Below are 15,678 nucleotides of genomic sequence, written 5' to 3'. Positions count from 1 at the left end.
TTGTGCTCTTGTAATAAAGAGGGTAAGAGAGATTAATGGGTACAGAATATATAGCCTTGGAGAGGAGCAGAGACACCTGGCTACAAAGCCCCACATATCTTAGGATAGGTCCAAAGCTGTAAGTTTTACCCCCACTAATGGATGTTAGCTACCAACGCTGACAACCTGATTGATTCTAATGTTTTGCTGCTTATCTTGCTCACAACCAGCAAAGCACAGCCTGACAGATCCAAGCTGCTCAATGTGTACCATGGTAACATGGTACTGAAGACTCACTATCACTAGTATTATTCAGTACTTGAACTGAAGCCTCACTACTATTAAAACAAACATCTGGTCAGGTGTTACCTGTCAGTATTCCCTGCACTGATGTTTGATCTTATATTGTGCAATTCTATTAATCTTCTATTTGCGTAACACTGCTCCGAAAAACTTTGCAGCCTGTTACAAACTTAATTTCCAAAATGCCCCCAAAGACAGGATAAGAGAACAGGTGAAGAAGAGAAAGATGAAGAACTGTGAAAGAATGAGAAATGGTTGAAACAAAAGAATCAAACTCTGGTCTAGCTTGCTGACGAGGCATTATAGTCTTTAGTAATTAGTAAGCATTTTTTAACAACTCAAAAGTTATCTTTATTTTATCAAGATACACGTATGTAGAAGGAAAATAAGCATCAACACCTCATTAAAATTATTTATAATGGACTTCTTTTTTTGAACACTTACCACATGTGAAGTTTAAGCCATAAAATTCATTGACTATAAGAACTTCGCTGGTGTATTTTTGAAAGGTAAGAAAACTGAGTAGTTTAAAAGGTGTTGGCATTTCTTCGATGGTCCTTAAAGAAACAGAGAAGTTAAACTGGCTTTTGCTAAATTCCAAGAGCCCCCAAATGAAAACAAGCTCTCATCATTGGTTGTAGCCTGCGACAGAAACAGTTCTTGTCTGTACCTGTAGGTTTTTCAAACATAAAGTCCATTTTTACAGCTAAGTAAGAAGACAACCGTGAAGGCTGTCTCTGGCTTTGGTACAGTGTCATAACATTCAGCCCTGACATGTTTATGGACAGTCACAAATAATTCTGTGGTGGTTTGCTGTTCACACTGCAGTGATAAACTGAAAATGACAAGACCCAGTATAAACCTTAGTTGCCAAAATGTATTGCTTCCAAAGTAAGAAACCACACCCCCCCCCTCTACCTTCAAAACCAAAAAACATTGAATAGCAATTCACTGGAGCAGTAATAACAAAACAAGAATGAAGCAAAAATAGTGAGAAGAAACATTTAGAAAGACTGGGCAATTTCAGCACCTAAAATACTTCAAGACTTTATAATTAAAGAAAAAAATTAACAGAATAAAACCCAGCAACCCAAGTCTCAATGCTATTTTTAACATACTTCACTGCCTATGAAGATTAATCAAAAATATTAATTAGCATTGTCTCTACTGTAAAATAAGGTTAAAAACCATTTTAATACTTTTAAAAATTATCATTAAGGCATTAGACTATGGTAGCAGGAATAACTGTCTTGTCACTGTAAACATACAACTTCCTGAAATTAGGCAGGGACCAAAAAAATAGACATTAACCTAGCTTTATTTGATAAGTATTAGCTGGGATCTACTTTGAAGAGACAAAGCATTATCAACATTGTGAAGACTCATACAGTTTTCTTGAGAATAACTCGACATCACTGGGCTTTCTTCATTTTCTCTGGGAGGGACTCAGGTGAGCATCTCCTACTTGCTCACATATAAAGAAAACTTCATTTGACAATTACACATTTACTCTGGTTAAGTTCCTCAAAAAAACCCCAGCAATTTCACTATTGACAATTACAAGGGGAAAACTGTTCAAACTTCATGCAATTACAGTGCAAAACCATTTATTTGCACAGTAATAGAGCAAGTGGATCACAAATTTCCCACATATTTACTATACTACTTTTTTATTTATTATTTTCATTTAGTTCAATCTGCACAGGTAGAAAAAGTGACTGAAAAAATTACAGACTAAACTGGAGAATAACACTAGTAAGATAGTTGAGAACAACTGCTTTTTTAAACCATCATTATCAATGTTTAGTGTCTGATAAGTTTCAGCAGTTACTAAAAGCTGTATGAATAGTTTTTTTGGTAGGCTGCTTTAATGAGGACAGCATTTCACATCATAATGTCAGCTTCAGTGAAAGAATTCATGTGAGCTTATAGATATTAATTGTTCCATTTTATCTTCAATTTATTTGCAAAAAGTGGGGGAAATCTTCAATATCTTTGTTGATATCTAGAGATATTAAGTGTCTGGTTTCTGTATTTAGTACAAGGTCTAACAAGATTAGGTAGTTCTACCTCTGAAGGAGCACAGTTGCACTTGCTTTCCATTACTACCTGTGCATTATTGGACTTCTGCAATACAGAATGTTCAGAAAACTCTTCTTTAGGTAGTTCATTTTAACACTAACACTATAACAAAATAAGTTTTTTCTTACCTTACTAGTCCTGTTCCCACTATCACACCAGCTGAATTAAGTAGCACCACTCCACTTTGGACTATATTTGGGTTTTGAACCATGCCAAGTATAACTAGTGTTAGTAGCTCACCAATTATATGAGACGCTAGAACAGCAGCAAAGAAAATTCCAAATCTGGAAGCATCAGGATACAACCCTATAGTCCTGTACAAAAATGAGCAAAAGAACATTTAAAAAACAAGGTTTGTGTACTAAACTTCGAAAATTTAGTATTTTTGTCTCTGTTTTGTTTTTTTTTTTTTGCAGTTACAGCTCCTTAAGTGAACAGTTTATGCCTTAACCCTTAATGTGTTGTTTGGAATCTTAACATAAAGGACATGCACTTAATATTGTGATGTAAGTGCAGATATATTAGGTTTCCTCCAACTAGATTAAAGAGGGTTATGAAAAGACTTAACTGTTGTAGAAACTCATGTTGTTTCAAGACAACCACCATGGCTTTTACAATTCCTTAAATTAACATCCTTCTCCTTTTAGAGTCTTTGCAATGAGTTATTCATGTAAGTCACATAGTTAAAGAGCATTTTTATGCAGGTAATTAACAGATGGGATTTTGCACTTCTGATACTGTGCACACAAATGTAAATACAGATATAGTCAATTAAAAGGAAGGCTAATTAATTTGCTACCCATGTAATTTGTATAATTGCAATTTCCTCCATACTTCTGCACTCTTTAATAGAACATGCTGTTTCCAGTTTTTCCCTGTCTAAGCAAAGGGAAAGAGTCCTCTCAATCTGTACTAAAGATTAAAAAGTAAAAAAAGGCCAGTAATGGCTTGGTAAGCTCAATTCAGCCTTACAGTGTATATGACAGATGACAAAACCTTTTATTACACGGTAACATAATACTCTTTTTCCAAAATATGTCATACCAAAATTGCCTTACACAAGGTGCAGACTGCATGCTTTGCTTAGCTAACAAGCAGCAATTCCACATTTAATTTTCTTTTCCTGTTGCTCAGTGCAAGGCCCTGTAACTTTTTTTTTATCCACCATGTTTGAATACGGTCTTAAAATAGAAGCATTAATTTTCTCCCAGGCTTTCCTGTAGTGTTTGTTGTAACACCAGAATAACTTATAAACAGATAGATGAACATTAACTCTTCAAGTATTAAACACTCAACGAGCTAGCAGGTATTTAACAACCTTTAAGCACAGATTGATGCAGAAGAAACAGCTTTCCAAGTCCCAGTGTAAAAGTATCACCTTCTCTGAGATGCTTTAATACTTTACACAGAGCTATGTAGATACAGACTAGTAAATCTGGGGTATGGAAAAAAGCCTAAGAGAGAATAAAAAAACCCAGCTCAAAGACAGAATATTACAGTAATAGAATAGTAGCATGATGTGAACTGTCAGAACATTTCCCAGAAGTATCTTTAGCTAGGAAAATCTGCATACACACAGTACATTCGATTGTAAAAGAGGCTCTATCCGATCTTGGCCAGACCTGCCTTGTGTCTGATCAGGTAAGAGTTTGGGTCTGTCTGACCCAACTTCGTGACCCTACAAAAACAAACTCTGTGAGAAATGACTCATAGGAACACATGCCAGAGGCTATTAAAGCCTCTTAAAAAGTTAGTCCATCCAGGAAAGTTTAGTCCTGCACAGATACAACTGTCAAAATTTCACAGAGAAACTGCTTGCCTTAAGAGATCTAAAAGCACTGTGAAATCACTTTGACACATCACCAATGGCTTCCAAATAACCACAATATATGAAACATATGTGGAGGCTAATATCTGCAAATATTATCCATTAACTGGAACCCCACTATTTATTGTTGGTTGTGTTTGAGGCTGCCAAAGCACAAGGGCAAAGTCTCTGCCCATAAGAATTTCCTGTTTGTTAAGGAGTGAGCATGTCACTGAGCCCGAAAAGGTGCTTCCTAAATGGCTGTTTTCTCAGCCACCAGCTCACTAGCAGTCACAAACAGAAGGTTAGCACAGCACTTAGCAGGAGGAAGAGTAATTTCTGCTTGTTTGTGAAAAAAAGACTTCTCAGGGAGCCCTGCCTGAAGCAGGCAGCACTGACAGCTTGCAGAAATAAAAGCCCAGGTAGCTAAGGGGACAAAAGGAAAGGTGGCTAACTTTAATATTAATACCAAACTATGAAAAAACCCTACCCATACATGCAAGTTCTCACATCTGGAGGAGCACAAATCTTCCTCTCAGGGTTTTTGTCTTTCCCTCTAGGAGCTGACAGTTATTGAGATCCCAAATGGAAAGGATTAGGTAAATGCTGAGTGAGCACTTTCCCTCATTACCTACTACAGATCAGAAGGAAGACAAGAATAGTCTTTTTTTTCCCCCTGAGTTTTAATATATGGGAGGGGGGGGGAAATGGCAGACTAGGTCCCTGTGCAGAAGTTCTGATTCAGTAGTCCAAGTGATTTGGTGCAGTTGTACTCCATCCATTTTCAAATTGCCTAAGGGTGTCTTATAGCAGAGGAAGAGCACTAACATGCACAGCTACAGCACAACAGCTCCTGCACTTCAGTTCCTTTACAGGGGTCTATCCACTTACCATTTTCCAACAGCTAAGCAGAGAACATGCATCCATGTTTTCAAACAAGGACTGCTCAACATTTTTATATATTTTACTATAGACTGCCATGCAATTGCTACTGTCCCAGGAAAACAAACTTTAGTGCACTAGACATCTCTCCTTTCATAATCAGAAAAGAAAAATATTGGAGGGCAGAAATTGGTCTTTAGTACTTTGCTATTCGGTTACAGGTGAGAAATCAATGGAATAGAAGTGAAGAAGAGCAGACCTATATGACAGATAAGGCAACAAGCAGATGACCCATCTCATCACCCCATTCTGAGGGTGATACTACTTTACAATGATGCAATGAAATTAACGTACCGGGGGGGAAAAGGGAAGCTTTATAATCAAACACTCGCTCCCACTTATCAGAAATCCACTAGGGTGCCTTTTTCTGAAGGGTGTAAGAGAAGGATCCAGATTTTATCACTTTCATATGCTATAGCTAAAGCACATATATCCCAGGAAATATGAAGTTTTGTTATTGTCACATACCTATGGCTGACTTTCTCACTTCTTTTTTTTCCTTTTATTTCCTATTTTTCTAAATGTGATGTAAATGACATTTTTCTAAATGTGATGTAAAATGACACTTCCTGCTTTCACTATGACACAAGAATGATAACTGTCCCAGGTCCATTAAAACTTTCCAAGTTACCTAGAGAACTGGTAACTTACTTACTCTGAAAGTGTTTTTAACTCTGCCTGAAAGAGCAGAGCTAAATTTGTGTCATTTTTCCTTAAGTTTTCTCTGTAATCATTCTGAGAGACAATAGCAGGAAGCCATGCCAGGAGGCCTGTTGCTGACGTGGTAATTGAAACTGGTAACAAAAAGAAAATGACAATCCAACAGACGGTAGAGGTGCTTACCAGTATATAAAGACGCTGAAAATTGCCACGCTGATAACACTGAAGGGCAGGAAATGTACTATATAAGCTAAAAGCATTTGCCACTTCTTATACAAGCCATCTTTGCTTTCTTGGTCGCTGATAGCACGTAAAGGTGTGACTGGATTAAATATACAAGAAATAAATTAAATTACCATTAAATAGAAAGAACAAGACTTGTTGCTAGTAAAAATGACCCGAAGCACAGAGACAAGCTTGAGAATATATCAGAAACATTCAGCCTCAACCACTCTGATCACTTTTTCCCCACTATAAATGCCAAACGTGCTCCCTTCACATTGTAAACATTGGTAAGCCTAATGAACGAGGCCTAACTTGGCAGCATGCAGGACAGCCTTATCTTTTTTGCACATACAAGTTGAAGACATGAGAAATCCCATTGTCAGTGGATAATTCATCAAGGTACTCTGATTTCACGGTGATGACAGCAGTGTATGTTCCCTATGTGAGTAGAGCAATTTTTAGGGCTGTAAATAGAAACTGCTGTCGCTCTCAGTATGGTAGTTGTAAGAGAAACACCCTCTAAAAAAGTGTAATCGTCACATAATGCTCATAAACCCTATTATGGTTAATTGTTGTCAAAGCAGTTTTGTACTTGAATCCTTTCCATGTGTTTGGTTTTGATCTCACTTAGGATGTTAACTAGACGAAGACTTTGTCCTGCCTTTATAATGCTACACACAGGCAAATTAAGGTCTTTTGCACAATTTAGAATAAACCTTCCATGCACAGGCCAGCTGTAAAAGGGAGAGGCAGGGACCAAGGCATATTCCTTTGAATTCCACTGAATTTTGTGCTTCTCTATCAGCTCTGACATTGCCTAAAACCGTAAAGATCCTTTAAACTACTATCTTCAAAAAAAAAAATGTTTTCCTATTTATGAGATGGTGGCAGCAATACCTGCTGCTGCACATAACACAGGACAGAAACTCACAAAGGGCAACAGCATTGAGCATCCCTGTGTAGGGCGGGGCACTCACGCACTGGTAGACAAGCCCCACGCGGTCCTGCACAGCTCCTTTTACCAGGTCATTCTTCAGTCTAAGGAGGAAAAAGGCTATAAACAAGCCAAACAACAGATTCTGGAGGAGACGCATGACGATGCCTGTCTTGTCTCTGGAGAAGTTTCTTGTTGTCCTCCTGACAATGAAACAAAACAGCAACAATATACTTGTTAGCTACGACCGACCACATGTTGGTAGGGTATTTAGCTTTGAAAAAATGTTGTACAGACAGTGCCCACAAAAAGTTAATAGATTAAAAAAGACAGGGACAAGTATAGTGGGAGACGAAAACAACCAAGAAAGTGCATTTATATATGGGGCAAGGGGGAAGTGTGGATGGGACCTGAAAGATTAGTAGAAAAGAAAAAAATTCTTCAAAAAAAGGGGAAAAAAGTCTTACCGTAAAAGAACCCATATTTTGTAAAAGGTACTGGGTGAGTCTTTATTTTTAAGTGGTATTGGTGGCAGGTCTTTCATATACTTTGTTTTTTCAATGGTTGTCAGTACTTTGCTGAAAATCTCCGAGTTTTTGTAGGATGATACAATTTCCTGAACCCTACTGTAGGTTTCGAGTTCACGTTCCTTGCTTCGGGTGTCCACAGATGTCAGATCCACTGTAAATTTACAAAGCTTTTACTATATATACACTTCACTTTCCCTTCCTATCTCTCTCCCCTTGCAACCAATTTATCTTTGCCTCCATCCTAAAAGCTGCAAAGAAGAAAAGATCCATTGAAAGTATTTGAGGTTTCTTTTACTCCTCCCTTCTGTTAGGTGCAACATGAATGAATTACTGTGCAGTCACAACAAATCTGTGTTTCGTGGCCTCTGTAAGACCCTGCAGTTCAAGGTCTTGATCTGGAAATGCAAGGCCTGAGTGGATTGCTGGTCAGACCTTTAGCCTTCTCCCTGCAGAGCACAAAGCTGTAACTGCATTGTTGGGCTTCACCTACCTCCTTTGCAGACATGCTTGTCTTTTAATATGAAGTTAGAGGATGTTGAGCAGGTAAAATTCCCCAAGCAGGCTCAGCCCAAGCTGAAGGAAATATTACTGACTGCCATGGAACTTAGAAAAGGTAGATACTTCACAGAGTTAATGTTCCTTTCTAAGAAATCCACCTAAACATATTCCTAACACCAGTAATTCTTTCATTGGCAGATGGGAACTTTGTGTGTTCTATGTTCACAAATGCAGATTCAGCAATTGTGCTAAAATGCCTTAGAAATTTCCCTTTTCCCTAATAGCAATGAATTAGCTAAGGTTACAGAAACTGGATTGTTGTTCTCAGGAATATTTGTTCTTACGGAATTTTAAATTACTCTTCTACATCTGGTAAGATATCTTCATTGTTTATTTATTCCTAAGGTTTCTCTCATCCTTAGATTTCAGTGTTGCAATGTTTGTTCAACTTGAAAATACAAATTCAACAAGAGAAAAGAAGACCTTGTCCAAGATTCTTCATCTGTTCTCAAAACCTGAACTAAGCTTATTAACAGTTCCCTGGTGTTCTGAAAGTTGGAATTTATCAGAATTGTCTTTAATGGTAAACATATCCAAAATGAAGTCTTCACTTTTGCAAATATGAACATCTGAAACATACAAACACTTTTTAAAATTTGGCCAGTGTGACTTGCTGGAAGTGACACAGGAAATAAATGGCAAGCAGGTGTGCTTTAAAAGAATTATAGCACCGACAACTAACTAGACCAAATAGCTATTGTCTACCACGCATTAGTATTTTTTTTATAAATACATGTGATAGTTCAATAATATAATCCACACTCAATACATAGGATATATTTTTCTCTGCTGGTGTAAATTATATCAGAATCTGTCCCTTCATTCACATCAAATTGCACAAAAAATATAAACTACCAATTTTCCAAAGACTAAATATTCTGATGATTCTTTGCTCTAAACTGTATTTTTTCCCTTTCTTGTCAAATTCAAAGGTTGACATTCGAAGAATGCAGTACTCTCTTCACCAAGCTTTTTTAAAAGTGGGTCTAAATCTCAAATCATCTATGCTTTTCAAGACTATTCAAATTCATGAAGGCAAAATTATCCTCACTGTCATATCAGTATTTTCAGCTTCATCCCATTTAGCTTTATGTCAACAACCATCCTCTCTTCTCACTGAGTTTAGGATGCCATCTAGACAACAGGAAAACACTGCCTCCTCTGAATGCAGCTTTTTGGATTGGTCAAATTCCCTGGTTAGTGCTTAGCTGGTACTGTCAGAAATTAGCTTTAGCAAGAGAGTTATATACATGTATGTATATGTGTACACATAAATGCACACAACACGAACACGTACACATTCTCTTCAAATGTGTACCTGTGTGGAGCAAGCACGTGGATGTCCTGCAGCAAAACCAAGTCTCATTTCCAAAGTCTCATACTGACCCTTTTTTTCATCCTGAATTGGTAAAACAGTACTCTTCAGCTTGTGCCAGCAGCTTGCTATCATCAACTCCTGATGCATCCATATGCTCTGTTCCAGTAGTTCACCCTGGCATTAGCAACTCCCCAAACTTTGGGAAACCTCAAACTCAGAATCCCTGGAAACTGATGCCTCAAGTCATCCCATATTTATTCTACATCCTTTCCTCCAGGCAACAACTGTTTCCTATTGCTTGGCATCACAGAGTCCATAAGAGCATGGGACTTCCCACAGTTTTGGGATCCAACTCTTTTTCCAACATCCAATGAATAGCCATAGAGAAATGCCATCAGGAATCCACAGGTTTCAGAAGCTGAGATTCCTTTTCTATTGGTAGTTTACTCCTTTCTGCTGTATTTCAGGCCTACTGCAAACTTGGCCATTTTATGGAGTCAGCCTAGCCCTCTCTCTGAGCTGAATATAATTACAGAGTTGGGGAAGAATTCAAACACATTTCTACCTCTGGAAAAACTTTAATTTGGTGAATAAAACAAATTGTTTTACTAAAACAACTTAGACAAACTTACCAAAGTAGTCAAAAGGATTTGATTGTTCAGGACAAGAATAGCCGCAGTCACTAAAAAATGTGATCATTTCCATAGGGTTCCCACAGAAAACCATTTCTCCAAAGCTCATGATGGCTATTTTGTCAAATAACTGTCAGAGACAAATTAATATATTAGCAATAAGTACTGAGAAATGCATTAATTCTTGAGTACAGCTACTGTCTTGGTAATAGAAATGCTTTGACAGGAAAAATAATTTTGACACATTCAAACTTCCTTAGTATATTTCCCTCAAAGGAAGTTTGTCCTTTCTTTCACTCCTTTCAGCAGTTATGTAAAATGACACATCTTTAAGCTTGTAAAACTAGTGCTTCTCAAATCTGTCAGCAATAGCAGCACACAGAGGTAATCCACAAACAGAAATAGGTGCTGGGGCTTTATGACTTCACTTCTAATGCACTTTCACTTACTGATGACCTCCTTTGGCTGTAAAATCCCCAAATTGTTGGCAAGATTATCCTGAAGTGCTTCAGGACTTCAACAGCACTGCTCTTTGGATGAACATTTTCCGGGGCAAGGCTCCTACCAGCTATGATCAATCCATGTTCTCAAGGCACCAGGACTGCTTTCAGTCCAGAAAAGCACAGTTGCTCCCCTCTGGCTCCACAACCACTTCCATTCAGTCAGCCAGGGAAGAGGTTTCTTGCATTCACATGGAGGTGGTGGATGTGTCAGGAGAGCAAAGCAAGAAACAGTGATGGGAAGGGAGAAACACTCTCCACAGCACAAGCCCTGCAAGGCAGACCAGCCCCACCACACGACCAAGGTTTACCCACATCCCTTGACATGGCTTCTCCCAGTGGTTTTGATTTGGGTAGTTGTATAACACAAAGGTTAGGCACACAGTTAGTGTGCATACTGTTTTCACAGGGCAATATGTGTCCCAAAGTGCCCCGTGACTGGCCGAAGGCCAGAGTTGTAAAGTTCAAGACAAGCCTGTATTTATGCAAGGGGAAGGAGGAGACCCTATGCAGGCAACTACACTGGATCTTGTATTTCTGTCCTGAAAAGAACCTAGGTATTAAAAAAAAAAGCCAATAGTGAGTAGATATCGTTTACCCTGAAGAGTTCTGAGCGAGGCTGATGAATTGTAAGAATCACAATCCTGCCTCTGTGTGCAAGCTCTGAGAGAAGCAAGACCAGCTGGTTTGCAGTCAGGCAGTCCAGCCCTGTCGTTGGCTCATCAAGTAGCATAACCTCTGTCAAATGACAAGGAATAGCTTTAAAATTCAGGTAAATGAGGAGAAAGTCCTACAGCTTCTGCCTTTAAAAGAAGCAAATAATATAGAAATTACTTTACATGTGAAGTTCCACATGTAAAGCAGATCACCATGATGTGATCTTTCAGTTTAAGTTAGTTCCAGTGGTTCAGTTACAATGACCAGGAATGAGGACATAAAAAACTACTGCAGGATCAAAGCGTAATATTTTTTTTCTAAATTCAGGTAAAATCTGAAAATTACCAAAATAGAATTGATGTATACATCTGCTTCTAAGAACAATAATGATAAATTTCAGCATGTATGTAAATGTAAATATAACTTAAAAATTAGCGAGAAGTTATAATCTGAATTAAATCTATATATACACACAGAATTGATCATGAACAAACCAAGAGTTGTTAAAATACAGCATTTGTAATTGGAGCTAGAGGGGAGCTAGAGGGGATTACTACATTTTCTTCATTATTTTATTGCACATGGAAGGGAAAAACTTATAGTCAAATCCATTATTTTTTTATAGATGAGACATAGCACAGAAGAGGGCAGTCCAACCTTGATCAGGGTAAGAAGGGAGAAAAGCTTTCACTATAGGTTTATCTACACAGAATTAGTGTTATTATTATCTATAGTGTTTACTATAGAGTTTAGTGACTTACTAAGCAATAACTACACCCAATGAACTCCCCAGGGGTCATAAGAAACAGTGATACATCTTACTTTACTATTTAAGTGCTCCTTGCTGCCTGATATGCAGTTCTAGCATATCTGCATTGCTACAATAATTCCAGCATCCAACAAATGCCTGCTGTACATTTACTCCATAAGATTCTGGCAAATTCAAGAAACGATCTCAAAATTGACTAAATTTACAGTGATTTTTCCCCATGGATAATCCTTCTATAGTCATTCTGCTTTCATTTTCACTCAGTGGAATTTTTTCGCTCTGGAACATACGTGTTGCTCGTGCATACATAGCTCAATGGCAGGGACTCCACTGCAAGGCTCAGTGTTTGTATATATATGGCTCTAATGTGCTCAAAACCTATAAATTAATGGGCCACAACCAACATTTGGGAAGAGAGAGCTGAGAAAGACTTAAAATGGATAAGTGCAAGTCTAAACCTATGCTCAGTCCCTAAGATTTTTTCACTGTCTGCTTTCCAAGATCAGCTAACAGATTAATGGTAGACCTCAGTTACTATTCTATCCTTTTCTGTTATTACAACAGTAGCTTTTGCTGAATTACAGAATGTAAATGCTTCTGTATTTTAAAGTGGTTTATGGAAGCCTATGGTAGGAGTACAAAGTTACACAGGTTTATTTTAAAAATCCATGCAGTGGTACTTACTGGGATCTTGTAACAGCTGGGCTGCAACCGATACCCGACGCCTCTCACCCCCAGAAATTCCTCCAGTATTATGGCTTCCAATTATTTTGTCAGCCATGTGGCCGAGACTCAGCTCAGTCATGACTGCATCTACCTGAAAAATAATTACAATTTTAATAGACTAAACACAGACCAACTCAGATACCTGTGTGCAATGGTAAAAAGTAGAGAAGAAAAAGACATAATTTTAAAATATAGCTTTCCCAATATCCTGCTTGCTCCATTCTAGTTGGAAGGTATATGGCCTCATTTCTATTTGATTATTTTTAATATATTATTTAAATTATCTTTTAAAATTTTAGTTTCATGTATTTTGAAATGAGTAAATTTTTGCTTCAGTTGACATTAAGAGATGAAGAGTTCAGAGGTGGGACTAGAATTCAAGGTATGAAGAATAATGTGCTAGTCTGGCTTCCAAAATTGGGGAGCACGAAGGCATATCCATCCTGGGGAAGTATAAAATACTGAGTGGAAGATCAGTGAAGAGAAGAGACAGAGAACAAGAGCCTTTGGTCAGGAATATCCAATCTTTACTTTCAAAAGAGTCCTTTAAGTAAATCTGAAACAAACCTATTTTATCAAGAAAATAGCTTGTAGGGAGCTTAGTAGACCAGTGCTTTTTGGAGTTGTTCTGGTTGATGAGAGATGTTCTACAGGAGCCAGAATAAGTGTCAAAATCACTTCTGCTGTTCCTGAGTCTTGCCAGCACACATGGCCCTAAACACCCCAGAGAACTGGGTTTATCAGCTGGGAAAGGGGAACTGACCTTAATACCAACATCAGCATCTCCTGCAGCAGTAACTGCTGCAGCTTTGGGCGGAGGGTTTTGTCCCAGCATAATGGTGATTCCCTGGGGTGTCAGCACAAGCCCCTTGCAGAGGTGGGGAGCACCAGAGCTTGGGTCCTACTCCTCAGCAGGAGGATTTCTCCCCATTTGCAGAATGAGGATTACAAAACCTCATAAACATAAAACACAGTCATGGATGGAAAGTGCTGCTGGTGAAAGCATTACATGACATCATGTCTACCTTTCTGGAGGAAGACGATAAAATACAGACCTTCTTTTTGATGAAGTTGTTGGAGCATTTCTTAAGAGTTAGCAAAGCCGTGTATGTCAAAGACTCTTGTACGGTGAGAAAGCTTAACAAAGTGTCACTCTGAAAAAAAAAGTGAAGAGAAAGAAGCAGTTAGTTCTGTAGTAATTTAATATCTTGTCCCTCCTCATGCAAGTTTAATTAATACAAACTGACTTGTCCCAAATTTACTAATATAATCACAGTCAGACTACATTACTCCATTACACGAGGAACTTTCTTTACATGAAAGGAAGCACAGTGCACAAAAAATAAATGTAGAAATCAACCTGTGGTACATAAGAGAAGCAATCTCTAAACTGTTCCTTCTTCAGCTGACGTCCATTCATATACACTTCACCAAAGAAGCTGTCTTTATATGTCAGTCTTCCTGATATTGCATCCAGAAGTGTTGTTTTCCCAGATCCTTTCAAACAGAAGAAATTAATCATGTGATGAGATGAATGTTATGATTCCAAGAGTGGTAGCTTGATTTGAATGGAGACATATGAAAAGAAGCAAGGCTTTTTTTCTCAATAACATTAAAATAATAGTCCTGAATATGCAGCTAGTTAAGAGGAAAAATAGGAAACTGGAAATGTAAGTTAGCGTTTAATTCACACAAATTCACACTTTGCATGGAACATTTGACTTTAGAAGTAACCTTATCTGTTACTGAAGTTATAATTGTTAGTTAGATGACAGAAGATTGAACTCTGAAAACCAAGCACCACAGTTTTACAAAGCAGAAGTTAAAATCAGCTGCAATTTCATTATTTAAAACACAGGTCTCAGTCACATTCATATCACTACGAAAGTAACCAGTATTAACTCCAATATTATTTCTTTCAAGGTTCTGGAACAACTTACCAGAATTTCCTAAAATCCCCATAATCTGGCCACTCTCTATGTGAAACGAAACATCCTTAAGTATTTGCCGGGTCCATTTTTTACAATATAAAGAAAAGTTCCACCATGGGCCAACACGCTCTCTTGGAAAACAAACATCAATAAAAATTAAATAGAGAATATTTTAAAATCTAGCATAAAGCAAGTGAATGGTTTATAGCTACCTGCTACAAACCATTTCAGCATTATTTGGAAGATAAAATGAGGTCTGAACAGATTTCTCAGAATAATTGCTAAGAGGCTTTTGGACTACAACCAAAGAGGCAAATATGAACTGTGGCTTTATTTGCTGACGGTGTCTGCCAGCCACTAATCCACCTGGCCCTTTTCTCAGAGCCTATGTTATCCTTCTGGCAGCAGTAACACAGGCAGTGGGAAAGAGCACAATCTTTGGAAACCTCCTCTAACACATGTCCTTCAGAGACATCTGAAGGAGAACGGGTGAGCCCTCTGGAGGACAGGCTGTCTGTGCCTCCCTCGGGCCGCGCGCTCTGCCCCTGTGGCAGACAGCCCAGTGCCATGAGGTGGGCAGCCTGGAAACATCCCTCCTCCTGGACTGGGCTGAAGCCAAACCCACAGACCGCCAGTGCCAGCCCCGCTTCCCACAGTCCCTGGGGTTGGAGCAGCTCTTGGCAGGCAGGGGCCCTCCGTACTACCCTCCCCAGCCCTACCTGATGGTGTAGGAGACACCCTGGACACTGACGCTGTCGGATGGCTGTGCCCCAGCTTTCGTCTCGCCTGTCTGCCCAATGCTGCTGCTCTTTTCCAGGGCGGGAGACACTCTGCCCGACATCCTCAGGTGCTGGGGCTCCATAGCCTCCCTTCCTCAAGCCTCTGGCCAGGTGCCTGGCGCTGCCACCACCATGCCTCCACCAGCGCCAGGCAGGGGCAGCTCCCCGCTGTCCCAGGGTCAGAGCAGGTCGCTGCCCCCAGCACTTGCCACCTCAAAGAAAACAGAGGGGCTCCTGGTCCTTTCTTTTTCCTGAGAACAACTGATCAGCGATTAGCTGAAGCCGCTATCTGATGTACCTTTAGCCCGAGCTGTTACTGTCCCAGAGGAGGGGAATATTTCCCTGT

At 38.9% G+C, this 15,678-nt stretch overlaps 1 protein-coding gene across 4 annotated transcripts in view; it reads right to left on the bottom strand.

Annotated features, from left to right (window-relative positions):
* The window catches only part of ABCG5 (ATP binding cassette subfamily G member 5), a 35,416-nt gene extending 19,847 nt beyond the window's left edge, over positions 1–15,569 (bottom strand). For 2 of the 4 annotated variants that reach the window (XM_051783148.1, XM_051783147.1), the window contains exons 1-12: positions 15,273–15,569; positions 14,563–14,684; positions 13,983–14,119; positions 13,678–13,776; positions 12,581–12,713; positions 11,069–11,208; positions 9,971–10,100; positions 7,400–7,613; positions 6,930–7,135; positions 5,957–6,095; positions 2,493–2,678; positions 727–839 (exon numbers count right to left, since the gene is read on the bottom strand). In XM_051783148.1, the coding sequence (XP_051639108.1) occupies positions 727–839; positions 2,493–2,678; positions 5,957–6,095; positions 6,930–7,135; positions 7,400–7,613; positions 9,971–10,100; positions 11,069–11,208; positions 12,581–12,713; positions 13,678–13,776; positions 13,983–14,119; positions 14,563–14,684; positions 15,273–15,415 (1,762 nt within the window). In that variant the 5' untranslated portion in view covers positions 15,416–15,569. Of the gene's footprint in view, positions 1–726; positions 840–2,492; positions 2,679–5,956; positions 6,096–6,929; positions 7,136–7,399; positions 7,614–9,970; positions 10,101–11,068; positions 11,209–12,580; positions 12,714–13,677; positions 13,777–13,982; positions 14,120–14,562; positions 14,685–14,765; positions 15,137–15,272 lie in introns of those variants that run through there. The other 2 variants (XM_051783150.1, XM_051783149.1) reach the window with 2 other exon arrangements.
* Positions 15,570–15,678: the final 109 nt, after the last annotated feature.

This window comes from Manacus candei, unplaced genomic scaffold (assembly GCF_025592945.1).
Source record: "Manacus candei isolate 608988 ecotype Guabito, Panama unplaced genomic scaffold, ASM2559294v1 h1tg000017l, whole genome shotgun sequence".
Classification (NCBI taxonomy): domain Eukaryota; kingdom Metazoa; phylum Chordata; class Aves; order Passeriformes; family Pipridae; genus Manacus; species Manacus candei.
This window is presented reverse-complemented; position numbering and strand designations above follow the sequence as displayed.